At 41.9% G+C, this 27,019-nt stretch overlaps 1 protein-coding gene across 3 annotated transcripts; it reads right to left on the bottom strand.

The window, feature by feature from the left end:
• Nucleotides 1-6,059: 6,059 nt before the first annotated feature.
• Nucleotides 6,060-18,247, bottom strand: SYPL1 (synaptophysin like 1). 3 transcript variants are annotated; one of them, XM_073331837.1, is made up of 5 exons: nucleotides 18,164-18,247; nucleotides 16,838-16,956; nucleotides 15,213-15,417; nucleotides 7,788-7,976; nucleotides 6,060-6,297 (listed from the first exon to the last, which is right to left on the bottom strand). In XM_073331837.1, the coding sequence occupies exons 1-5, from the start codon at nucleotides 18,230-18,232 to the stop codon at nucleotides 6,166-6,168; spliced, it is 714 nt and encodes a 237-aa protein (XP_073187938.1). In that variant the 5' UTR covers nucleotides 18,233-18,247; the 3' UTR covers nucleotides 6,060-6,165. The 3 variants fall into 3 exon arrangements, with proteins under 3 accessions (XP_073187938.1, XP_073187946.1, XP_078707851.1); XM_073331845.1 differs by having other exon boundaries at nucleotides 18,176-18,232; XM_078851725.1 differs by lacking the exon at nucleotides 7,788-7,976 and having other exon boundaries at nucleotides 18,164-18,232.
• Between the last annotated feature and the right edge of the window lie 8,772 nt (nucleotides 18,248-27,019).

Raw genomic sequence — 27,019 nt, 5'->3', positions numbered from 1 at the left:
TTATAACCACTAGAACACGTGTGTGTGAGGGGGTGTGTGTGTATACTTTACCAATGAGATTGAAACATACTTCATACAGTAAAAAAGAAAGTTGTCACCTATTCCCTAGTGTTGGTTTTGAGACTTGAAGGAACCTACACACCTAGAGTGACCAGACAGCAAGTGTGAAAAATCGGGACAGGGGGTAGGGGGTAATAGGAGCTTATATAAGAAAAAGACCCAAAAATCGGGACTGTCCCTATAAAATCGGGACATCTGGTCACCCTAACACCGCCTCCACAACAGAACACCTAACAGTGGAAACACAATGCTCCAGTGTTAACATTTTCCTGAATCATTGTCATGATTCAGGTTAATATTTAATGATGATTAATAATAAGGACTGTCCTTACATGTGGCAATAACTAATCTGTTTTAGGTTATACAGGGCCATGTAAAACTGCTATAAAAGAACTCAGACTAAATATTGACACAAGAAATGAAGTAGAGAATAAACTCAGTGGAACAGCAGAATGCCTAACTGGGAAATAACAACTTTGCTTAGACTCCCTCATTTGTGAAGATAATGAGGGTACTTGTGGCACCTTAGAGACTACAAGTTTATTTGGGCATAAGCTTTCATGGGCTAAAACCCACTTCATCAGATGCATCGAGTGGAAAATATGTAGTGGGTTTTCGCTCACGAAAGCTTACGCTTAAATAAATTTTAGTCTCTAAGGTGCCACAAGGACTCCTCATTGTTTTTGCTGATACAGACTAACACGGCTACCACTCTGAAATCTGTCATTTGTGAAGGCAGTAGTGATTCTCTTAATACCACTCCAAGAAGTATATTCTCTTTTCAGCTTCCCAGGATTCTGCAGCTGGATTTGGTGCCAAATCCTGGGTCACTGTGCACCCGCAGGCAGCATAGTGCAGCACAGCAGGGCTGAGTTTCCTAGCAGCAGAAGCCTGATCCAGTCTAGGGGCAGGCAGGAAAGAGTTCCTCTCAGGGTTTCCCATCCAGGAGACCGTGTTGGAGACTGTGACTCAAGTAAGGCATTAGGAGATGATGTCAGGAAGGCAAGTACAGTGCCTCCCCAGCTGTATCTACACCAGCCTTTCTTAGGAAATCTCCTACCATTGCAACTTCACTGGTGGTAGTAACAGTGGAAGTACATGTGTAGACCAAGCTCAGATGATTTTACCACAATGTCATAAAACACCACTCAGAATAGGTCTAAATAAATAAATGCTATTAACGCAGGCCCTTTGCTGGTGTTTTGGAGTTCCCTGCTATACATCTGGGGCGAGGGGCCTGACTAATGCTGGGGGCCTGTCCACAGTTATCTCACTGGATTCCATTCAGTAACTTCCTTGAAATGGCAACTGGTAACCAGTAACCTCACCTTGCCAAATCTCCCTTGGCTAAGCTGTTACAACACTGCCTGCAGCATGGTGGCAAAAATCTTAGCCAGCAATTTAGAGACACAGGCTTTACTAGCCCAACAGTTGAGGCAGGCCCAGGGATCTCTTCTGGAAATCAATTAGTGGGACAGGTGCATTTTTAATCATTTTGGGACAGGCCCAGCTCTTAGATCAATAGTATGAACATTCTAAACCATAGAAGGCTCCCTTCCCTAAACAGGGGATACCATTCATAAGACTATCCATCCTTTCCCAGATCTTTAATAAATGACCGTGTGGTTTCTTTTTTTCCCCTCTACAACCATCACCCAAATCTCCCTTTCTTCCAAAGTGTTTTCATACCTCAGATTTCTGTCTCTCTCTTTAAAAGGTGCTTAATAAGCTTTAGTTCCCTAATATGATGATTCACTAGAGGAAGCTGTAACAAAGGTGATGAGCAAGAGGATTTTCACCCTCCTGACCACAAAAAAAAAAAAGAAGCTTCCCTCCCCTGACAGATGTTGGTGAAATTGCTGCCAGCTGGAGATACCCTATGCCACCATACCTGTCTTGTACTGAAGTGACTTTGATGGTTTAACTGGGAATTGGTCCTGCTTCGAGCAGAGGGTTGGACTAGATGACCTTCTGGGGTCCCTTCCAACCCTGATATTCTATGATTCTATGCTGAGAGAATCTCACCTGGAGAGATCTGGCAGCTTGCCAGCTCTGTTGTTCTGTCAGAATGATCCAATCAGGCCCTCTATACATTTCCTATTAGTTTCAGTGCTTCTTGTAGTCAGAAAAAACACTATTCAGCCAGTGGAGGGTCCTTTTCACAAGTGCATAAACAAGACACAAAAACATTTCACAGCTGCCAGCACAAAGGTGATGAAATTCAAAAGCAAAATGTCAAGGACTAGCTTCCCACCACCTGTGAGCTTCCTGAGCAAATGAGGGCAGTTCCTTTTCCATCCAGCAGCCCTGCAGAGGCTGACTGCTACTGTGGCATGATGCCTTGAATTCTTCCTCCCCAATTTGCAGGACTCCACCAGGGAGGCCAGTGCAAGCAGCGTACATCAGACACTCCCCTCTGGAGGGGAACAGAAAGCCATGGAAGGGGAAGCAGCTGATGTTTATTCTAGGAAGGAGAGTGACTCAGATCTACTTACCCCTGTTATATAATTAAATTAAGAACTTGTCTTATTTACCCTGGAATAGATGTCACACTGAGCAGACTTCAGTGCAGCCCAGAGTCAAAATCTGTGGGTGCTACAACCTATTGACATTTAGTTGTATAAAATTTGTGTCCTGAAGTAATTAGTTTAAAAATGAACTGGTTTTCTTAACAATAAAATAAGCAACTTAGGCAGTTGAATTACTTGGTGCCAGGGATTCCTTGACAATTGCATTGTATTTAGCAGTTAATGTCTGAGGCCAAAAGAACATTTATTATTTCACTTTGTTACAACCCACTAATTAAGGCTAGGTTGTGGGCACTTAGTGAAAATCCATTTATTTTACCAAAAATATTTATTTATTTATTGAAGCCTTTTCCTCTACCATTTTGTCTGTCCATCATTCAGTATGCAAACTCTTTAGAACATGTCTTCTCTTATATTTGAAAAGTGCCCACCTAATGGTGGGTGTTACTGCAGAACAGTAATGACTCTTTAGGGAAGCATTTTAAAAACAAAGTTACAGCAAGTTTCTTTCCCATATTTCATTACAGTGAAAGAATCAACACAGGAGACACAGCTTAATTCCACCTGCAGGTTATTTCCAAAATGCCAATTCTGCATGCCCTAATTTAATAAATCCTGCTTCCTTGTGACCCACTCTTGTAATCATGCCCTGATTAGCATCATCATGAGCATTAATTTCAATAGGACTATTCACAATAGTCAAGTTAAGCACATGTATAAGTGTTTGCAGGTTTAGGCCCTTGCTGGGGATTAAATTTACAGGGACACAGTCAGGGTAAAAAAATATATCCTAAGAAAACAAAATTTCCTTACAGTGTAAATAAAATCTTGAAACAAAGAATTTAAAAATTTGACTTACTTTTCACCATTTATACTATTTCCTTTGCGTACATCTATCAGTTTAAGCAAAAATATAAAAAGTACATTCTCATTTACCAGCAGACTACTGCACTGCTTAAGGTGTAAAGATGACAGGGGAACATTTGTTTTAAAAAAGTTCTCCTTGGAATCAAAGGTAAATTCATGACCACTTTTCTATTGTGCTAGGCTTTGTAAAGGGAGATTTTAAAAAATTATATAATACAAATAGAGAATTTGGGTTAAAGTTGAAAAAGGATATTTAACCTGCAAACATTTAATAGGTATATATAGAAAAGGTGGTGATAGAACTAAACTTTGGCAGTGAGCCTGAACTAATAACTGCTGAAAAGTCAAGTCCTTGGCTTAGGTTACTTGATTACTTCAGACATGGCCCAGTTTGATTTAGAGAAGTGTCTGACTAGGGTTTTCTGCAGCCAATAAATAGGTCTATTTGGGAAAATAACTATGGCCATTGACAGGTTTCAGAGGAACAGCCGTGTTAGTCTGTATTCGCAAAAAGAAAAGGAGTACTTGTGGCACCTTAGAGACTAACCAATTTATTTGAGCATAAGCTTTCGTGAGCTACAGCTCACTTCATCGGATGCATACTGAGGAAAGTGCATACTTTCCTCAGTATGCATCCGATGAAGTGAGCTGTAGCTCACGAAAGCTTATGCTCAAATAAATTGGTTAGTCTCTAAGGTGCCACAAGTACTCCTTTTCTTATGGCCATTGAATAGCTTTCTTTTAGAAAATCAAAGAGGCACAGCTGTGTTTATAAAGGGATTTCCCCTACACTCTGCCCAAGCTTTCATTTTCCTATATGTAAAGTGACTTAGACAGGACTATCACCTGTGAAATGTCAAAGAGTGAATAATGTGTGTAGGGGGGGGGAGGAGGTGTCACCTTATTTTCTGCACACTATTCAAATTCTACTCTGAAGACAGAATTATTGATTTTCTGCTGGGCTTTTATCTGCTGCTTATCCCTATGGTATCTGTGTGCTTCACATTCATCCCTAAACTAGGTTCATCCTACACTCTGAAGGAGGCAAGAGTCCAATCTCAGTGTTCCTGTTTCTTTACTCACCCTATCCCAGTTTGTTCTGCACATGCTGGGTTCCAATTAGTAGAGCCCTGTGTGGATACAAAATTTGAATCGGCCTCTGATTCGCAATCCACAAACATGGTCTGTGGACACGGATATCCGCAGATTTGTGGGGCTCTACCAATTAGCTCTCTCCATCCACCCACACTACCATATCCTGCTTTAGCTGGGCCAAGGTCCTGCTCTTACTGCTACATTCCATCAGGCGGCTTCCTCCTCTACACAGCCAGAGGTAGAATTGCGAGGGAAGTCTGCTCACAGAAGCAAGCAAGGAAGAAAAAATGAGTATATGGACTAAAAGTTACAGCAATCCATCTTTATTAGAGGCTGTTCTTGCAACAGTACATTTTATTTTATTTATTTTTTTTACATCTTTACAGCTGGAAAGACACTTAAGGCAAGACACTGAAAGATCAAGAGATGTATGTACCATTACACCTGTCCTAGCTTTGAAAGAAAGAAAGAAAGCTTATAGAAATATTTGCTGCTTAGAGTGTATAGCCCCAGTAACTGTTTAAATATTTATTAAAGTTTGCAGAAACCATGAGACACATCTTTGTTGGACAATTCACATGGAGAAATAAATGAGGTAACAGTAAGTCAGATGTCTGAATATGTAAATATCTCATGGGAAGCCTGTCTATTTACTGGGATCAAGATTTGACTATTAAACAAGACCTGTATAGATTAGTAAGACAGACATCTCCAGCTGTTGTGTCACTAGGTAGGTAAGTCCCATGCACCTCCCATTGCTCTGCTTGGATTCATTTACCTGAATCAAAAACAATAAGTTTACTGATGGCGTCAGCTTTAGCATCTACAGTATCTCTCAAACTTACAACAATGCTTTGTAGCTGAGATGCACTTAAACACCCCTACCCTACCTAAATTTCTTAACTCTTCTGTTCTTAAATTATGCCACAGAAGTGTGACTTGCCGCTTTACTAAGTGTTTTTGAAGATTGTCCCGAATCATGAAGTATTAACAATGAACATATGAACGCCAAACAAGTCTTAAGTGTCTATCTGCAAATACAACATTAGAAAGTGTCTATACTAGATTCCCCCTCCAAAAAAACCCACCAACAATATACAAGAAAATTACAGAATGCCAGAATCATGCTACCAGAGATGACTAAATATTTTTTTAGAAAGCTTATCTGTGCAAAGTTATTAGTAGGTAACCTCTGAATGAGGGATTTAATATTGGAACTCCAAACATCCTAAGCTAAGTAGTCTTTTCAACTGAGAAATCAGTCATGTTACAGAATCCAAATCAGTTTCTTCCCACAAATGTTAACTAGAACCACTTCCTGAAAAGGTGTGTGTGTGAGGAAGTATTTGCCAAGAGATTTAGGAAGGTCTGAACAATTTGTTATTTTTTAATGAAGAAACTTCACTCATTTTAGAGTCATAATATATTTCACTGTAAAACACTTGAAAATTTACATCCATATTTCTGTGAGACATGCTTTAAGTACAAAGCAGAAGTTTACCCACTAATTTGTTTAAACTATTCATTACTACAAAAAAACTGCAGTGACTTCAAGTTGTTGGCCGTCGGATGCAAAATAGATGCTCTTTATGAAGTATCAACATCATCTTACTAATTATATTCCTGTTGTAGGTGGATAGATTCCTGAGCTTTGGGAAGTTGAGTTTGATGGGTTATGCAAGCTGGTCTCCTTGTATACAAACCAAGCATTTCCTCCCCACAGAATCATGTTAAGTAATCCAAAAGCCTGGGGGGCGGGGGTTAAAAATAGATTATAAAAATTAAACTCTTGTAGCACACAAATTTGAAACTAGCAGGCAAAACAGTTTGGCTTGCAACATTCCTTTAGAGATTTATACTTGCAAAGTGCTTTAAATATTAAGTTAATTGATCCTCTTTCCACAGGGATCTACTAATGAGTAGACCCATTTCTCCATGAGTTAGCAGTGATAGTTATGGCTAATGAGCATCCTCATTATAGATATGTAGGACCACAGTCACGGATATGCAAGGAATTATGAAGTTCCTCCATTCATTGAATGGAAACTGCAGGCATGCATTAAGGGATTAAGCATGTGATCTCCACTGGCCTAGTGAGCAAGTGTAAGATCACTTTTGAACCCAGATTTACAATTTAATACAATGTACTCTTGGCCACACTCCTTATGCTTTAGTAAAGGGGGAGAGTAGGGGAGAAGCTTGTTATCTATCACCACAAGAATACTGTGCAATTCCCAGCCCCTAAAAAGAGCTTTCCTTAAGTCTCTTTGTTTTGGGGTATGCGAAGAAGGTTAACAGTTACTACAAAGGCCAGGTTCGATAGATAAATGTCAGGCAGTAGCTAGTTTACTCCTACCAGAGACACCCCACATGAATTTCAATAAAGTTACTGGACAAATCGCACTCGCTGAGAGTGGCTATGGAGAGAAGTAATGTGGAAGCTTAAGAGAAAGGTGCCTGGAAGAGAGATTCCCAAATGACTTTGAAAGACATCTTTCTGCAAATTAAATTACACAGATTTGCCAAGAATGGTTTTAAGAGGAAACAGTTGCTGCTCTGGTTAGTGCTTTCAGCGGCAGATTAGTCACTGGGCTTATGAGGCTCATGCCCAGGGGCCTCGGCCAACCGGGGGACCCCAGAGCCCTGGGCAGGTGGGAAAAGCCCCCGTGCCCCCAACCCTGTTCCCTGGTAGTTGTGCCAGGTGTGGAGGTAGGGGAAGCCCCTAAAGCCCCTAGCGCCCCCAACCCCATCCCCAGCAGAAGCCAGGGGGAGCACGGGAAGCCCCAGAACAGGGATCCCTGCTGCAGCCCCAGGACTGGAGGAGCTCTTGCTACCTGCTGGAGCCTGGGGCCACAGTGGGGGAAACAGAGCTTCTCTGGTCTTGGGGCCGCAGTTTGGGGATGGAATGGGCAGGATCCCGGTGAAGGGGCACAAAGGAGTGCCATGGGCGAGGTCATACGTGCAGGGGCTGGATCGGGTGCAAAATAGGGGTGAGACCACAGGTGGAAGGGGTGGGGAGGGCCCCCCGCCACTTGCTCTGGCCCAGGGCCCTAGGAAACCTTAATCTGCCTCTGAGTGCTCTGCCTTAGGATGAGCATCATGCATGACTGGTAACCCATGACGGAATTTCAGTAAAAACTAAAAAATGGGTGCTACATAGAATACCATAAAGTGTGTATTGTAAGTTCAGGTGCAATACAAGCAAGATAAGGATGCTATAACTCTTGACATACGTACCACGGACACATTCAGAGTTCCCATGCTGGTAACAGAGGCAAACAAACAAGTTGATCCTGGTAATTTGCAAGATGCAATCTCCTGAACAATGCTGGGACCGGTGGATATTTTTATATCAGTAAGTGCCTTAGCCCAGGCTGAAGTGCTGACCAGCCACAGAAAAGCAGCCATGACAGTAATAACCAAGTCCTATACCAAAGAGACAACTGTCAATTACCACTTCCACAAGAGAATTAAACACATTTTCCAGTTAAGGGAAAAGTGAAAAAAAATGCATCAGACTTACAGTCAAGATACAACACTGGCATATGTAGCTATTAGACAACGAGTTAGGTAACTATTAGACAGTGACAAAGACAATATCTTTAGTGGACCAGCTTCTGCTGGTGAAAGACAAGCTTTTGAGCTAAACACAGCTCTTCTTCAGGTCCATAGCTATTGACTTACCTGTGCAAACATATTAAGCCAGTTTAATTAGGCAGTCTCAGATACTAGTTTTCTTTCTGAGCACAATATAAAAGTTACACAGACAGTACTGTAACTGGACTACAGAACTGTCTACACCCCTTCTATACTAAAAAAGGTTATAAACATTCAACTTAGCAGTTGTGACTAAAATATGCTGGCTAGCATATAAAGATATAATACAGTGTGTATTATCCACACCATATTAGTATGCATTAGTACAAACATTAAATCACAAATACTGTAACAGTAATTTAGCCTAAACTGCCTATACCATAATCCTGTTCACTTATGCCAAGTATCCCACAACACCTTGCATTTGCTGAAGTAACCATTTGGAATAAGCAGACAGGAAACTTGTAAAAATCAAGGTACATTCGTTCTGTGTCTTAGCACAAGCTACGGAAGGAAGTACCTTCACATATCAGTGCCTGAAATGCTAGTATCCAAAAGGAAGATAAGGAACAAAACAAGTTAGGGAACTGGAACAAACTGATGGGTTGGATTGAAGTGACATGTAAAGAAATGTGTAACTTGTCAAATAATTTCAGCTGAAATGTACAACTTGGAGCACACCTTGTGTAAGGTGAACGTAATATCGCTGCACGGGACTGCTCTGGGGAGACTGGTGTTGTCTAGAACATTTTTCCTGTACCTACCACATTAATAAACCTGACTGATGCTGGTTATTTAGTCTAAGTATATTTCATTATAAAATAACTAACCAAATGTAGTCAAGCAATTACTACAATTTGTCAACACAATTCAGATAGAAGAAGTCTACCTCTCTCTAATCTGAAGGCTTGCACCCCCCAAAAGTTATTTAAAACATGGGCAGAATGTTAGGTACAGTTCAGTGTGATAAGTTATCCTAAATGTTCACCACCACCCCCAGAAATGGCACAGAGGCTCAGGAGAATCAAATTGTGCTTGAGAACGCAGTACTGATATTTTTAATATTAAATCTCTTGGTACACTGACAGCCAAAAAGTGTCATTCTGCTGTTTGAAGTGCTGCAGTTTTTAAGTCATCCAATATGTAGACTCTGAACTATTCAGAGAATTGTCTATACAGTAGTGATTATCTTCACAAAATCCCCGTGAGGCTGGAAAAAAAAAAAAAGTTACTTGCCTAAGGTCACTCAAAGTCTATAGAAAAGCTAATATCTGGGTTCCAAGCCAAGTCCCAGGCCTGACCCACTAGAAGAGTTATAACAGCATGTCAGTTAGGAGTGTGTGTGTGTGTATATATATATATACACACACACACTAATGCAGTTATACTGGTATAAGCACTAAGATGATGTTATTGATTTAAAAGGTGCCTTATACCAATATAGCTTATTCTATTTTGGGAAGCGAAAAAAAGAAAACGCTATGCCTATAGAAGTACTTTTATACCGTTAAAATTGCATCCACACATGCAAGTAGGTGAGGAGGTTTGCCATTTTAACTATACTAACACAGCCCTTTCTCGTTTAGCCCTTAGACACAAGGCCCTCCTTCACAGATAGGACTTGGTGGCCCGGGAGACTTTCACTGTGTCTCACAATTTCCAATTTGTCCAAATGGCACTTTAAGTTTGGGTAGTAAAAATTAAAATATGGACATTAAATTAAAAGAAGTAGTTTTAGGTGGTATATCTGACCCCTAAATCTTTCTGCCCCTGTCATAAATATAAAGGGAAGGGTAAACCCCTTTGAAATCCCTCCTGGCCAGGGGAAAGCTCCTCTCACCTGTAAAGGGTTAAGAAGCTAAAGGTAACCTCGCTGGCACCTGACCAAAATGACCAATGAGGAGACAAGATACTTTCAAAAGCTGGGAGGAGGGAGAGAAACAAAGGGTCTGTGTCTGTCTGTAGTCGTCTTGGCCAGGGACAGAACAGGAATGGAGTCTTAGAATTTTTAGTAAGTAATCTAGCTAGGTATGTGTTAGATTATGATTTCTTTAAATGGCTGAGAAAAGAATTGTGCTGAATAGAATAACTATTTCTGTCTGTGTATCTTTTTTTGTAACTTAAGGTTTTGCCTAGAGGGGTTCTCTATGTTTTTGAATCTAATTACCCTGTAAGATATCTACCATCCTGATTTTACAGGGGGGATTTCTTTATTTCTATTTATTTCTATTTTTTATTAAAAGTCTTCTTGTAAAACACTGAATGCTTTTTCAGTATTTTCAGATCCAAGGGTTTGGGTCTGTGGTCACCTATGCAAATTGGTGAGGCTTTTTATCCAACATTTCCCAGGAAAGGGGGAGTGCAAGTGTTGGGAGGATTGTTCATTGTTCTTAAGATCCAAGGGTCTGGGTCTGTAGTCACCTAGGCAAATTGGTGAGGCTTTTTACCAAACCTTGTCCAGGAAGTGGGGTGCAAGGTTTTGGGAAGTATTTTGGGGGGGAAGGACGCGTCCAAACAGCTCTTCCCCAGTAATCAGTATTAGTTTGGTGGTGGTAGCGGCCAGTCCAAGGATAACGGGGGTAATATTTTGTACCTTGGGGAAGTTTTGACCTAAACTGGTAAAGATAAGCTTAGGAGGTTTTTCATGCAGGTCCCCACATCTGTACCCTAGAGTTCAGAGTGGGGGGAGGAACCTTGACAGCCCCTAAACAAACAAACAAACAAAAAAAAAAACACACAAAACAAAACTGCATCTCTTATTGATGTGTGAAAAAGCCTGCACAGAGGAAACTGCAGAATTGACAATATCCAGAGAGCTGTCAAGTTACCTCAAATATTTTTCTGTAGTTTTAGGTGTTAAAAGCAACACTAGTAGGGGAAATATTTTCATATTTAAAGTGAGATTTAAATTGACTGTGACCCTTTAGACTAAGACTTAATTTACAGAGACCTCCCTACCAACACTACAGAAAGAGGGATTCTAGGTGGACTCCTCCTGAAGGTCGAAACAGCAGACTGGACTTCTACATAGAGTGCTTCCGCCGACATGCACGGGCTGAAATTGTGGAAAAGCAGCATCACTTGCCCCATAACCTCAGCCATGCAGAACACAATGCCATCCAGAGCCTCAGAAACAACTCTGACATCATAATCAAAAAGGCTGACAAAGGAGGTGCTGTTGTCATCATGAATAGGTCGGAATATGAACAAGAGGCTGCTCGGCAGCTCTCCAACACGAGTTTCTACAAGCCATTACCCTATGATCCCACTGAGAGTTACCAAAAGCAACTACAGCATTTGCTCAAGAAACTTCCTGAAAAAAGCACAAGATCAAATCCGCACAGACACACCCCTGGAACCCCGACCTGGGATATTCTATCTACTACCCAAGATCCATAAACCTGGAAATCCTGGACGCCCCATCATCTCAGGCATTGGCACCCTGACAGTAGGATTGTCTGGCTATGTAGACTCCCTCCTCAGGCCCTACGCTACCAGCACTCCCAGGTACCTTCGAGACACCACTGACTTCCTAAGGAAACTTCAATCCATCGGTGATCTTCCTGATAACACCATCCTGGCCACTATGGATGTAGAAGCCCTCTACACCAACATTCCACACAAAGATGGACTACAAGCCGTCAGGAACACTATCCCCGATAATGTCACGGCTAACCTGGTGGCTGAACTTTGTGACTTTGTCCTTACCCATAACTATTTCACATTTGGGGACAATGTATACCTTCAGATCAGCGGCACTGCTATGGGTACCCGCATGGCCCCACAGTATGCCAACATTTTTATGGCTGATTTAGAACAACGCTTCCTCAGCTCTCGTCCCCTAAAGCCCCTACTCTACTTGCGCTATATTGATGACATCTTCATCATCTGGACCCATGGAAAAGAAGCCCTTGAGGAATTCCACCATGATTTCAACAATTTCCATCCCACCACCAACCTCAGCCTGGTCCAGTCCACACAAGAGATCCACTTCCTGGACACTACAGTGCTAATAAACAATGGTCACATAAACACCACCCTATACCGGAAACCTACTGACCGCTATTCCTACCTGCATGCCTCGAGCTTTCACCCTGACCACACCACACGATCCATCGTCTACAGCCAAGCTCTGTGATACAACCGCATTTGCTCCAACCCCTCAGACAGAGACAAACACCTACAAGATCTCTGTCAAGCTTTCTTACAACTACAATACCCACCTGAAGAAGTAAAGAAACAGATTGATAGAGCCAGAAGAGTTCCCAGAAGTTACCTACTACAGGACAGGCCTAACAAAGAAAACAACAGAACGCCACTAGCCGTCACCTTCAGCCCCAACTAAAACCCCTCCAACGCATTATTAAGGATCTACAACCTATCCTAAAGGATGACCCAACACTCTCACAAATCTTGGGAGACAGGCCAGTCCTTGCCTACAGACAGCCCTGCAACCTGAAGCAAATACTCACCAACAACCACATACCACACAACAGAACCACTAACCCAGGAACTTATCCTTGCAACAAAGCCCGTTGCCAATTGTGCCCACATATCTATTCAGGGGACACCATCACAGGGCCTAATAACATCAGCCACACTATCAGAGGCTCGTATACCTGCACATCCACCAATGTGATATATGCCATCATGTGCCAGCAATGCCCCTCTGCCATGTACATTGGTCAAACTGGACAGTCTCTACGTAAAAGAATAAATGAACACAAATCAGATGTCAAGAATTATAACATTCATAAACCAGTCGGAGAACACTTCAATCTCTCTGGTCACACAATCACAGACATGAAGGTCGCTATCTTAAAAAAACTTCAAATCCAGACTCCAGCGAGAAACTGCTGAATTGGAATTCATTTGCAAATTGGATACTATTAATTTAGGCTTAAATAGAGACTGGGAGTGGCTAAGTCATTATGCAAGGTAGCCTATTTCCTCTTGTTTTTTCCTACCCCCCCCTCCGATGTTCTGGTTTAACTTGGATTTAAACTTGGAGAGTGGTCAGTTTGGATGAGCTATTACCAGCAGGAGAGTGAGTTTGTGTGTGTATGGGGGTGGGGGGGTGAGAAAACCTGGATTTGTGCTGGAAATGGCCCACCTTAATTATGCACATTGTAGGGAGAATGGTCACTTTGGATGAGCTATTACCAGCAGGATAGTGAGTTTGTGTGTGTGGTTTTTGGGAGGGGGGTGAGAGAACCTGGATTTGTGCAGGAAATGGCCCAACTTTATTATCATGCACATTGTGTAAAGAGTTGTCACTTTGGATGGGCTATCACCAGCAGGAGAGTGAATTTGTGTGTGGGGGTGGAGGGTGAGAAAACCTGGATTTGTACTGGAAATGGCCCACCTGATGATCACTTTAGATAAGCTATTACCAGCAGGACAGTGGGGTGGGAGGAGGTATTTTTTCATTTTCTCTGTGTATATATAAAGTCTGCTGCAGTTTCCACGGCATGCATCTGATGAAGTGAGCTGTAGCTCACGAAAGCTCATGCTCAAATAAATTGGTTAGTCTCTAAGGTGCCACAAGTACTCCTTTTCTTTTTGCGAATACAGACTAACACGGCTGTTACTCTGAAACTTTACTAGTTTTGCTATTTTAAGCAGAAAGATCCAAAAAGTCTGATTATAGCCATTTTACAAAGAAAGGAAAGATCAGATGACCTTCACAAGCACATTTAAAACATAAGTGTCTAAACTTATTGCATGTATTTCACACCGCAGACTTAGGCCTACATTTTGCAATCAGATTGTACATGCAAACTTCGGAAACCACAGAGTTCCATGGTCTCCACCCAGCCACCAACGTAGACCCAACTGCAGAATCCAGGTCCTATATTCTTAGTCATTTAAATCTGCAGCAATCAATAGGAATAATTCGCCTGTTTTCTGTGAACCATACTTGTATTAAGATTCCCAATCTGTTAAAGTATTTAATGCCTATTCATGATTACAACTAACTAGTCAGAAGATTTCAGTCAAAGAAGGATAATAATTTTAAACTAAAATTGGCTTGTTTTTATTTACGTTAGTTTTTTTAGCAATTTAAGACTGTAAAATGGAAAAAGGAGGTAGAGTGGAAGTTCTTTACTTGTCTCCCAGTTGTTAAAAGTTCAAATGATATGTGAAACTTCTTAATAAGAAAACTTGTAAAGTGCTTATCTGTGCTGAAACAAGTCCAGGCCTCGCTAACGTCCTTACTGTGATAAACAGAGCAATAAAGTTGGTCTGCAGCGAACAACTCCTTTCAATATATTGAACTTCCACAAGTCAAGAAATCTGAAATGCTTTGACCAGGCTACATTCCTTTGTCCCGTTTTGCAGTTTGAAGTCAATGTGACTTGTGTTAAGTTACTTGTGTGTCTTGTTTTAATGCATCTAGCACCCTCCCCCAAAACAAATCTTTATAAGCAAACGTTAGGCTCCTATTTTTGTGTATGCCTGTTTCTGTACACAATTCATAATAGTGTCATTGATTTATTGAAAGTAACTTTTTAGTGCTGCCACTGAGTCAATTTTGTTTTGAAGTAATATTTTCTGCCACTACAAGTTAATGAAGATGGCAGTGTCAGGGGCTAAATCTAACACTTATGCACATACTTAGCTTTTAGCATGAGCAGTCCCATTGAAGTCAGTGGAATTTATGTGAGTAAAGTTACACACCAGTTAAAGAGTTTGCAGGATCTGTGCCTTCATCTTTGGTTTTCCTTTTTGCTTACATTGGGTTTGTTAAGATTAATAAAGAACCCCTTCCAGTAAATATTTTAAAATGCCATACCATTTATAAATTTAGTTTGTTTATATTTTAATCTAAAGTTGTAGTGGCAACAGTTTTCAACTTAATTTTAAAAAGCAGCAACTTTATTTTTTTTTAAATTAGCAAAGTTTAATAAACCCAAGTGATTTTAAACCATTCCACACTGCACCACAATGTGACAATTTAAGTTTAATTGTCACTTAAACAGGTCTGTGCTGAGCAGAAGTCATTTTTCCTTTCAGTGGTTTTAAAAACAAAAAGACGAAAATAGCTTAGTGTTAGTTACTTACAATCAATGGGATTTTGCCAGTGTTCTGATACAGGTGCATGTACCCAACATATAGTACAAGGGCAGCAATACAGTAAAGGAATACCAGGACTGCAAAAGTTACAAAGAACTGTGCAGAAGAGGAGAAGTTGCCCACAAGGTGAAAGTCAGTCCAACTGCCACCGCATCGTGTTGGATCTGGTGCACTAAACACAGCTGTATTCAACCTGTGGGGGAAAGACAGTGCATTTTCCATAGCAAGACTTTCTTGCACAAGGGGAAACCTCAGTATCTTAGCATTTTATGAGAACAATACCATCAACACTCTGACTGCATAAGGCATTCTTTAGATGAATACATTGACTAGCAACTCAAGTTGCATAATACTCTCTATAGTCCCCTCCCCACCTTAAAAACTTAGATTTTGCCACAAGGCATACCACACTTAAATAGAAGTTACAAATGAAGACTAACTCAGAACCTGAAAGTTGAAGTTTAAGCCACTCAGACTTGGAAACAAGCCTAATTTAACTGTACTTAATTCAAGTGTGCCAGCCTAAGCTGAAACAGCTAGATGAGAGCTTGCCAGCCACAGGGTTAAATCATTAGCTGTAGGTAAATGCAAATGTTTAGGCTCCCAGCAGTTCTGCTGAGAGATTCAACTCAACCCTAGTGGGTTACTGAATGGACAGCACAATAGATTTGCCCCCTCTGGATGTTGACTTGGGGCAGGGAGTCTTGAATCTTTTATACTAGCCTTCACTAGCCATCAGCATCTGCTAAAGCTCCAATCCCATAGCCTACTCTGTGCAGCTACAGCCCTTGATACCTGTCGAGCAGTTTACAGGATTGAGGCCTATGTTTATTAGGACCCCTTCTGGATGCTGGGAAAGCGGAGGAAGGGTCACTCTTCTTCCTTCCCTATTTTTCTCTGAACCTTGCGGTTTATATTTGGCTGGGATTCCAGTCAAGTGTTGTTTAGTCTCCCTCTCATATTCCCACAGAAATATTGTTCTGTCTTTGCTTCAATGTGTTATGGGCAACTACCAAGTTTAGTTGACCATATTCATATAGAAATCAGCTGCTGGTGCACATAATGCCAGGTGAGCTTTCCTATTCAGTACTTAAGCAAAATGCTACACCTAAAGTCTAAATTGGATCCCTCAATGGAATTAGAATTATTCGATAAACAGAAAGCATCTGTTAAAGATTTTAGAATTCCCCTTAAAATTCTGTTTAAAGGATCAGCAGTACTTTAGTATTGAGACAAAATGAAGACAACATGAAGGGTAACTTTTTTAAAAATCTAGAGATAGTTTAATGATTCATGCACCACTAAAGTAAATGCTTTCAGCTCATGATAGTCATCAAGAAGGTGTATATTTCAATTTGGCAATATAATCTCTTTTCACAGCCACATAATCTGCATAGAGATGGAGACAAACATGCTTTCAGTAGTCAGTGCCCTGGATTTCTCAATTCTCTGATTTCTCAAATCAGACTATACATTGCAGGGTGTTTGAATTAGCATAAGAGAGGACTTTAAAAAAAAGGTAGATTTCTCCATATTATAGTGGGTAACAAGTGAATCCAATAAAATTAGTGGGCAGTGGTGAGGACAGTAAGGAAGTAAAAGAATAGACTCACCTGAATGGATAAGCAAAAGCAGCTGTAACTGTTTTGTTCACAACACCTTTACAAGAAACTAAAATTGTAGTTGTACCTTTATAACCTCCACAGGTGGCAAAAACAAAGATGGAAAAAATCTATAAAAATTGAAACAATATATTAGTATTCTCAGACTGTGTGAAATCTAGTACAGTCAATAATGGGAGGAAGACACCATTTATTCACATTTGTATTAAATTATTTCAACATTCCCAAATAAGAGTTAGTGTATAGTGCTCCATCAGCAAAGGTCTGATTCAAACAAGCACTCTCATTGCCACAGCATTTTTCTACAAGTAGTGCAGTCAAGTTTCACCAGAATTACTCTCTTTCCATTTCAAAGAGAGGTTGTTTGGATTTAAGCACTCCACTACAGTCTAAAGAAAAGAGTGAAACCAACTTTAATCCAATAGTGAAAACTAGTAGTCCTTATTTTACTTTTTTACACTCACCAACTTTAAAGAAAATAAAGATAAAGATTTTAATTTTAGTTTCACTAATCCAAGGCATCTGTAATATCTAGAGAGGTCTGCTTTTAAAATAGAGAATTATTTTTAACTTTCCCTGCCTTTGTTAATTAGCGTTGGTGAGATAGCAAAACACATGGGCAATTACCCAGAGAAACAGGGCCTGCTTCAGAGATGCCAGCCCCCTACAACTCCAACTTCACATCAGTGGAAGCTACCTGTACTTAGAACATTATTTATTAACATTCCCCCCCCAACCTCCACTGCCCAAGAAACCAGCAACAAAAACACAGGCCCAAGGCTTCCACTGACACAGAAAAACACAGGCTTCCACTGACAGGAAGCAGAGTTTCTTCATAGATCTTGGTCAATAGTTCTTGTTTTCCCCTTCCTCACCCCAACAGACAGAAGACCCACCACACAGACACCCCAGTGGCACAAATATGCTGCAGTTATACTGGTTTCTCTTTAAATGAAGTGAGGCAGGCACAGCTCTGTCACAAACACCAGCCAAGAAGTTATTTTGTGGTGAAAATACTTGTAGTGGGTAATAAGGGATCTGGCTAGTTCTCTGAGGCACCGCCACCTTGGAGAGCCAGGAAACCCCTCACCAACCAGGCCACGCCCAAGCCCACGCCTGCAAGCGCTTGGCCTCATCAACATCCCTACCCCACAGAAAAGGCTGCTGTTTCCCTACAAGCCCAGCCCAGCTGGGGAGTTTGCAACCTACAAGGGGAATGGAGAGACCTGAGGGGAGGACTCTTGGGCCTTTTGCTCCCTTACAGCTCAGCTGCTCTAAGAAAAAACAACCCCCCAGCTCACCCTACTCCAGACTCACCCACTCAAGGACCTTCATGAAGCCAAGTGGCTCCAGCAGCGGGCTGAGGTTGACCTGAAGGCCAGTCATTTTCTGGGGAGAAAGAGACAAAGAGGCCTGCAAGTAACCCCCTGGCTTGAGCAGCCCACACATTAACCACCCACTGCTGGTAGCCAGAGAGGAGCCCTCTGCTGGTCCCTATAGGGCCTGCCTGACTAGGCCCCGCCCAGCTACACCCTGGAGCCCGTCCTGCCTCACCCCAACTGTCACCTCACAATGGGCCTGGGTGAGTGGCAGCTGCAGCTGGCCCCGCCCAGTGCTAGTGTTGCCTCCCTGTTCCAAGGCTTCTACTTACATGGCTGAGAGCAGCCTAGGGGCTCACTGCCGTGGGGAGAGCCTCACTGTTGCTTAAAGCCTTAGGGCATCAGGGCGTGTGCAAGGATCCCACTGCCAGTTGGGGCTCTTCTGTGGGCATGAGGGCTCTGCTGTCACTTGAGGCAGCATTGCCATATCCAAAGGATGGTAGAGTTAGGGTCACAGCCATTGTAAGAGTTGTCAGACAAAATGTGGGGGAGGTTGGAGCTTGTCAGGTGTGGCGCTAAGTGAATGGGGGTGAGGAAGGCTGCTGGCCTGAGGTGGGGCTGGTTCTCCTGGGATGGGTGGCTTGTGGAATGAGGGGGACATTAGTGCTCCTGGGGTGGGGAGGTTTCTCCTTCCCCTCCATTTCTCCTTGCACAGTATTCAGCTCCAGTATTTAAGCAAAATGCTACATCTAAAGTCTAAATTGGATCCCTCAATGGAATTAGAATTATTCGATAAATAGAAAGCATCCGTGAAAGATACTAGAATCCCCTTAAAATTCTGTTGAAAAGCACCACTGCTACGAGGAGTGACAAAACCAGCTCCATTACAGCCCTGTCTGAGCCCTGTCTCAGAGACAAACATTGTGGGCAAAGTGAACAGCCCTTCTCAGATTGGATGAAGGGTGGCAGGAGTAGAATAAGGGCAAAGGCAACTGCCACTGTAGCCACAGCTATAAGAAGGAGTTGCAGGCAACAAGCTACTTCTTCTTTCCCTTACCTGGGCTCCAGCTGGATCCCGGTGACTGTGTGAGAACTGCTGGTTTAGGGGCTCCCTATGAGTGTGAAGGCTGGTGGTTCTGAAGCTTTCTTCAGTCGCAAAATAGCTGAAAAAAAATCTTCCCATGACCCACCATAAGCAAAAGACTGTGGGATTTGGATTTTTCTGATTATGGATCAAAAAGTGGGGTGGAGGGGAGAGGCAGTCATGCTGGGACAGACCACTGGGTAAATGTTCCAATGCCCTGTCCCTTGCCTTTTCCAGCTTAAGGAGAACACATGCAAGGAACTAGCTACTTGATTGCTGACTTGAAATAGAGGGGTTGCAATCCTCTGCTTCTGGGGAGATAAGGAGTGTATTATTGTTATGGAGGCACAAGTTGCAGCTCCATATGTAAGGGTGAATTGAGTTTTCCACTTGAAGTGGGATTCAACCTCTTTGTAATAGATGAAAAAATACAGGTTATTTTCCCCACATTTACAGCACCTACTCTTTTGAGTATAGACTGAATTTTCTGAGAATTTCCAAGTAAATCTGCAAAAAGAATAGGAGTACTTGTAGCACCTTAGAGACTAACAAAATTATTTGAGCATAAGCTTTCCAAGTAAATCTTTCCAAGTAAATCTGTTAATTTATAAGTTAAAATTGATTTAAAATGAGTCCTCCAAGAAATTTAGCACCTTAAGCCACACTTTGATTTGGTCTTGAATGATCTTTGTAATAGAATAATGCAAACTTGTTAAACTTCCCATTTAATTAAAACCCTCTGAAATCTTGTGCCTAGGCTACATTTGAAGAATTGTTTATTTTTTTTAGTTAATGGTAATTTTTTGCTGTTAGATTTTGTAACTGAAGGTTATTCTTCATCAGAGGCTGAAGAATTAAAATCTTCAGTGAAGCTCATGGAGCATTGTCCTTTTTCATAATGGCCGTGATCTCTCATTGTTCTCAGTGGGACTGAGGCCACAGGCTGTCCTCAAGAGGGGATGTCATCTTTCCTCCTATGGGAGTGAAGTCAAGCTGCCCTCAGGGAAGACAGTGGCCCCTTGTGGTGTCAGGAGGTGGAGAAGAACTCTGTGAGGAACTGGTGAGTGGAGGTGGTAACCATCTTAACTGAGAACAGCCTGTGGCTTCAATCCCTTTGAGAACAGTGGAAGACACAGCCATTTTTTAAAAGGGCAGTTCTTTATGAGAAGATTTTATAACTTCAGCTTCTGCTGAAGAATAAATGTACAATTATGAAGAATAATGGCAAAAATTATGATAATCCTTAACATAATCCCCCTCAAATGTAGCCTATGCGATGCTCAAGACTTCCTTGAGTTTGAAATCCCATGCTTCTGTTTTCCCAGAATTGTCCCTTTTCTGAGGTAGCTGTCCGGGGAAATCTGTAAGGGTACTCAGTACCAACTGCCAGCTGTCCATTTTTATAGGCTCAGAATAACGCTGGAAGTCCTAGTTTTTTGTACCTCAGAGGTTGCCACCCTACCTGCTTCTGGGAGTGTGACTGGTGTGTTTCTGTCATACAAAGACACAAGGATCCAGCCAGGGAGGGAAGGAGAAGGGGAAGCTGCCAGGCCAGGAGGTTGCCTGTGAGACTGCGGAAAGAACCAATCATTACACAGGCACAGGCCTGGACTGCTGCAGGAGCTGGCATCAGGGACATGAGGATCTCACTGGAGTTTCTTCTCATATGCAAGGAGAAGATGCAGAGCTTGTGAGATCTGTGTGCCACTACTGGTTCCTGGAAGTAGTCCAAGCCTGAAGTCGTGACGAGGATGGTTCTTTCAGTGCCTGCTTTACAAAAATAGCTGCCTGGCCTGGCAGCCTCCTCGCTTTTTTCCTTGGCTGGCACCTTCTCTCATTCACTCTCACTTGTGCCAATGAGCATAATGACTCACACACACAATATAGTATTTGAAGTCACATAATTCATCCCTGTGTGTCATCACTTGATGCACTTCTCCTTGAGATACGTGCCCATACTATAGCTCATAAAATGAATAGAGTTAGGATCATTTGATATGAAATGCAAGTAAGGCTTGATATTGTAGTTGTATTATTCTTCTAATAGTATCTACAAACTGCTGTTGGACCTGATTTAATTCCTGGCATGCCAATGTTGTTGTTAAAGCAATGCTGTAGATATTCCCACCCTTGGGAAATTTTAAGAAAAATGCTCTAGTAGACAAAGCCCTCAGGTGAAGAATGGCTACTTTGCATTTGGCCCCAGCTCTGCTTACAAAAACCCATAATGGTCTTTGGTTGTACACCTCTCTGCCTGGTGCCTCCAGCAGAAAAGAATGGGCTAACTAATATAGCCTCACAATCCACATGGGATATTTCCCTGTGATGGTTAAAAAAGATCTTTTCTCTGCTAATCCTACATTCTACCCCTTGAGGTATTTTAGCACCATCTACTCTATGTCTTCAGCATAAGCAACACAATTTTGTACAGAAACCTAAATTAGGAAACCTAACTGGTGACCTAGATACCATTAACAGAACTGCATTTATTGAAAAGCCTAAACAAAGAGATTCATCTTACAGAGTGCTGTAAAGGTTGCTGGGTTCGGGCTCAGATATTTAGTGGGAGTCAGTTCCCTAAGGGAGGATCTGCTAAGAAAGCCCTGTCCCTCACTGTCATTGGGTTCATACCCTTGTGAGACAGACCGCCAGAATGCTCCCTCCAAAAACATAGCTCAACCTCTGAGATAACGGGGACCCGAATACCTAAAATCTTTTTAGTTTGTGACCAGGACCTTGAATTACAGCTGACAGCCAGTACAGAGCAGTGGTGTAACATGTTCTTCTCAGTCTGTCCTGCTCATTTTGAACTAGCTGAAGCATTTGGGTAAGCCCAAAAGTAAGCTTAAAGGTAAGTCCCAGGAAGACTGTTGTTAATAGATGTGCCTCGGTGCTTAATTTGTAATGCAAGAGGTGCTGGGGCTCAAGCAAGTTTTTTACTTTCATAACTGATGGGGCAAGCTCAGAGATGCTGGGGCTATGAACTGCCAACCCTAGAGATGCCGGGGCTCAGCCCTGGCACAAATTAAGCACTCATGTACCTAAATTATTAAAACCAGCCCCTGGAAAGTGGCCGTAATATCAGTCACTGTTAATTTAAGGGATGGAATAAATCAAATATGGGTATCTTCATGCATTATGGTAACTGCAGTGAAGCAATACAGTACGGCAACTTACTCCAGCCATTGTCTAATTGAATACTGCATGCAGATGTGATCACCCCATCTCAAAAAAGATATATTGGAATTGGAAAAGGTTCAGAAAAGGGCAACAAAAATGATTAGGGGTATGGAACGGCTTCCATATGAGGAGAGATTAGTAAGACTGGGACTTTTCAGCTTGGAAAAGAGACAATTAAGGGGGGATATGATAGAAGTCTATAAAACCATGACTAATGTGGAGAAAGTAAATAAGGAAGTGTTATTAACTCCTTCTCATAACACAAGAACTAGGGGTTACCAAATGAAATTAATAGGCAGCAGGTTTAAAACAAACAAAAGGAAGAATTTCTTCACCTAACTCACTGTCAACCTGTGGAACTCTGCCAGAGGATATTGTGAAAGCCAAGACTATAATAGAGTTAAAAAAAGAACCAGAGAAATTCACGGAGGCTAGGTCCATCAATGGCTATTGGCCAGGATAGGCAGGGATGGTGTCCCTAGCTTCTGTTTGCCAAAAGCTGGGAATGAGTGACAGGGAATGGATCATTTGATGATTACCTGTTCTTTTCATTCCCTCAGGGGCACCTGGCATTGGCCACTGTCGGAAGACAGGATACTGGGCTAGGTGGACCTTTGGTCTGACCCAGCATGGCCGTTCTTATGTTCTAATTAGCACAGCACAGGAATGAATATGTATAGAGCAGGCTTCATTTGTTGTTGGTTGGTAATATTCGCAGAAATGTCAAAATATTAATGTATTGTACTGTCACCTCTATTACATTCCATTCTGATTCTTTTACCGCCCTCATTGTAGTAGTATCCAGTTTTGTATTCCAGTTTTGTATTAAACAATATTAGAGAGACAAGGTGGGTGAGGTAATGTCTATTATTGGACCAACTTCTGTTGGTAAGAGAGAGAGGCAAGCTTTTGAGCTACACAGAGTAGTTCTTCAGTCTCAGATCTCTGTAGCGCAAAAGCTTGTCTCTCTCACCAATGGAAGTTGGTCCAATAAATGATATTACTTCACCCACCTTGTCTCTATGATCCTGGGACTGACATGACTACCACATGACTGTATATTAAGCAATATGACTAACATGGGTCACAAATGGTTTGTTCTTCCTCTCATCCTCTTCCCAAGGCAGAAGTGTATGTGCTACGTAGGATTTTGTTCTGGTAGAATTTTTGTTTGTTTTTTTTAGGCAGGTGATGCTCTGGATTTGTGTTAGAGAAGGCCAGGTTAAAGAAGTGCACATTGCACTTGGTGCAGAAAGTGCTGAGGGTTGTGATATTCCTTAGTTCCTCAGGGAATCCTTTCTACCATCCCAGACTGGCCCCTGAGGAAGCTTAGTTTCCTACATAAACAATCTATACCCTCATGGTAGAAAGTTCCATTGGGCCTGAGGATCAGAGTTGTCAACCACGGTCTTCAGCCCAGAACTTTAGCTGATTTTTTAGATATGCTGGGGCGAGGCCATTGAGCACCTTGAAGATAAGGACTGAGACCTTGACTCTGTATTCTGGGGAAAGGCAGTGTAGAGCGTGGAGGACAGTCCTTGTCTATAATTACACCCATGCCAAAATCAGTCAGGTTAAACCATGGATAAATTTAGCCCTAGGGGAACAAACCCACAACAGAAACCTGAAAGTCTCTTTGGATCCATCCACACAGCCAAATCAACACAATAATGCCATAACTGTGTAACAATAACTCCATTTGGTCTTGCCTGTTTAGATGGGACCAAACTATATTCATTACCATGTTATGGAACTATGTTGCAGCCTGTACATTCTGTAAAGGCTGTAAAGACAACCTGTAGGCAGACATGCCAAACACGTGGAAAAAATGCATAAATTGGATTTGTTTTGGGCTTAATTGGCTTGTGAGTTGCTTGTTGGCTAGTTTTTAGCTTGTTGAATGGTTAGCTTGTAGGGTGTTGCTTCTTTTTTTTTTTTTTTTGATCGGCTCCCGGCAAAGCGGGGCTGGGGTGTGGAGCAAGCAGGGACAAGTGGGGGAGAGAGTCAGGGGTGCACAGTGGGCCCACCACAGTCCCAGACTGCACCTGGGGGTGGGGTGGGGGATCTAGTCACACAGAGTGTTGGGGTTCTTAGGGATTGGCTTGCTTTGGCCTTGTTTTGAAATGGAATTAGCTTGTTTTTTGGCTTATTGTGAAAGTTGGGCATGTGAAAGTTGGCAACTGTGCCTGTAGGGCAGAAGCAGGTTTTGCCTCTTTACAAGTAACCTCCTCCCCTCCCTGGAAAAAAAAACAGAAAAAGTATTAATCAATTGATGTAGAATCTGAACGTCCACTCACATCTTCTAAGAATTTATTACAATCGAACCTATAGCTTCTGCCACCTTCATAAACCTTCCGTTAGGTAAACAGTAACTGAGACTGACAGACCTTTCCTATAGAAGAGTATCTATGCCCTCTTGTGGCTACCTAGCACATTAAACCTATAAACAAAAAATCCTAGAGAGGCACTGACTGACAGCTGTCACTGCATCCAGGGCTTGTACCATCTGCCTGCCCCCAACTGCCATGTGTAAATAATTTGTATCTTTAGTAAAGAACATCTTAGTTAAGGCAATGGTAAGGTTTGTCCTGTGGGGCCCCCTGCGAAGCTCAATTCCGGGGCCCCTACTAGTGAACTCGCATATACAATGTGTGCAAGGTCACGCTGTAAGGAGATGACATTTTGAGCCCTAGGTAGCGCTAACCAGGATGGAGCAGCTGACACCTCGCTGGTTTTCAGGGGCCCTTCACTGCTTTGGGGCTCCATGCAATTGCATGGCTTTCAGGTGACTAACGCCACCACTGAGTTAAGGAACTCTTATTTTACTTTTGTAATGAATTATAGCCATTCGTTAACTCCTCCCTTCAAGCTTTCCTATGTTGTCTGGCAACAATCTCTGAAAAATAATCACTTTTAATTTTGAAAGTAATCTGTTATCTGCATGTGGGGGATATACACGGCAACATCTACTAATAGCATGTTTGCTAGTCCAGTAACTGATCTGAGGATCCTCTTTCCGCTAAGTACAGAGAAGAGGCAGAGCCGTGAGTGTAAGAGACTACAGGTAGAGACCCTGAACTTCCACTGCCTTGTTATAATTCTCCATAAAATCCCGCCTCCTTTTTTTCCTTGCTATTTCCCCCACTTAGAAAATGTTTGCTACACTTAACAACAGTTTGACCAATTTTACATCTTCAGGCCCTTTATTCTTTGTTCCTGCCAACTTTCCTTGTTTCCATGGCCCAACTTGCATCTTTCTCCTCAGCCCAGCTGACAGGGGAGACAGACAGACACAAAACAAAAAACCCCAAACCAAGCCCAAAAGCAAATCAGATGCGTTGCCTGATCTAGCATTCTCCCTGCCTGCAACGAGGGAGAAAAATGCCTGTTCTGCAGAACAACATTAAACAAGAATTTAGGGCACAAAGTGAAGGGAAATCTGGTATCTTTCTCCAAGCACAGGGGGAACTCGGGTGTCAGATTGGCATTTAGTCTGCACTTCAGGGCTAACACCACAATTCTTACATAAAAAGCCCTGGGATCATTAAGAACTACAAACTAGTCAGACTCCGTTTTACCTCTCACATAAAAGGCAGCACCTGGAGATCACAATATTCCCCCAAGATTAACTAAGGATCAGTATTGAGTCAGAAAGAAGAGTACCACCTCCTTAAATACCACCAGCACCCTTGGGTTTTCCCATCCAAGTACTGACCAAGTCTGACTTGGCTTAGTTTGTAAGATCACAGACTGAGGTGGTCTGGCTGCAGATATGCAATTTAATAGAAGATTGTTTAAAATATGCTTGTTTTTTAGAATTGGTCTCTATTTAGCTCTTGAAATCTGTACTTCAGTTATTCTATTGCTTGGTCCTAAGAAACTTTAGACGTGTGTCCCTCTGTTTCTAAAATGCACTATGGGTAGCACATGCTGTATCTGTTCATTTGGTCCTGCATAAGACCTTTTCATTTGCAACTTCATACAAAGTAGATATTAATTATTATTTGTATTACAGTGGTTCATACAAGCACCATCCAAGGCTGTTGTTCCCTAGTACGAAGTGCTGTGCACACACAATAAGAGACAAACTGAGGAGCTTAAAGGAGTATATAACTTTTATTTGACTCACAAATACACAACTTTCAGGCTTCAAATATCCTCTCATAATGTACTAGCTTTTGGGGGCTAGGAGAGCTTGAAAGCATCTGCATTTTAATGTATTTAGAGTCATAGTGTTTAAGACCAGAAGCAGCCACCAGGTCATTTAGTCTGACCCCCTGCATATCCCAAGCCACCAACATCTCCAAGCACCGTTATAATATCTAGGTGGTTGGAAAAAAAATCCAGCATCCACTTTATACATTGGGCTGATATTGCTATGAACATAACCTGCATTTCAAATCAAATCTGTTTGGCAATTTATTTATAATTTCATTATACAACTGAGTTGAATTCATTAGTTTGTCTTTTCTGAGATCATAGATAACCCCACAGTTGACTAAGGATGAGTTAATGGCATCAATATGAAGTTAAGTTGTTTATGGTTTTGTTCTGCTATTAGTCATATTATTGACTTTGGCGTAGTAGTCT

Source organism: Lepidochelys kempii, chromosome 1, assembly GCF_965140285.1.
Source record: "Lepidochelys kempii isolate rLepKem1 chromosome 1, rLepKem1.hap1, whole genome shotgun sequence".
NCBI lineage: Eukaryota > Metazoa > Chordata > Testudines > Cheloniidae > Lepidochelys > Lepidochelys kempii.
This window is presented reverse-complemented; position numbering and strand designations above follow the sequence as displayed.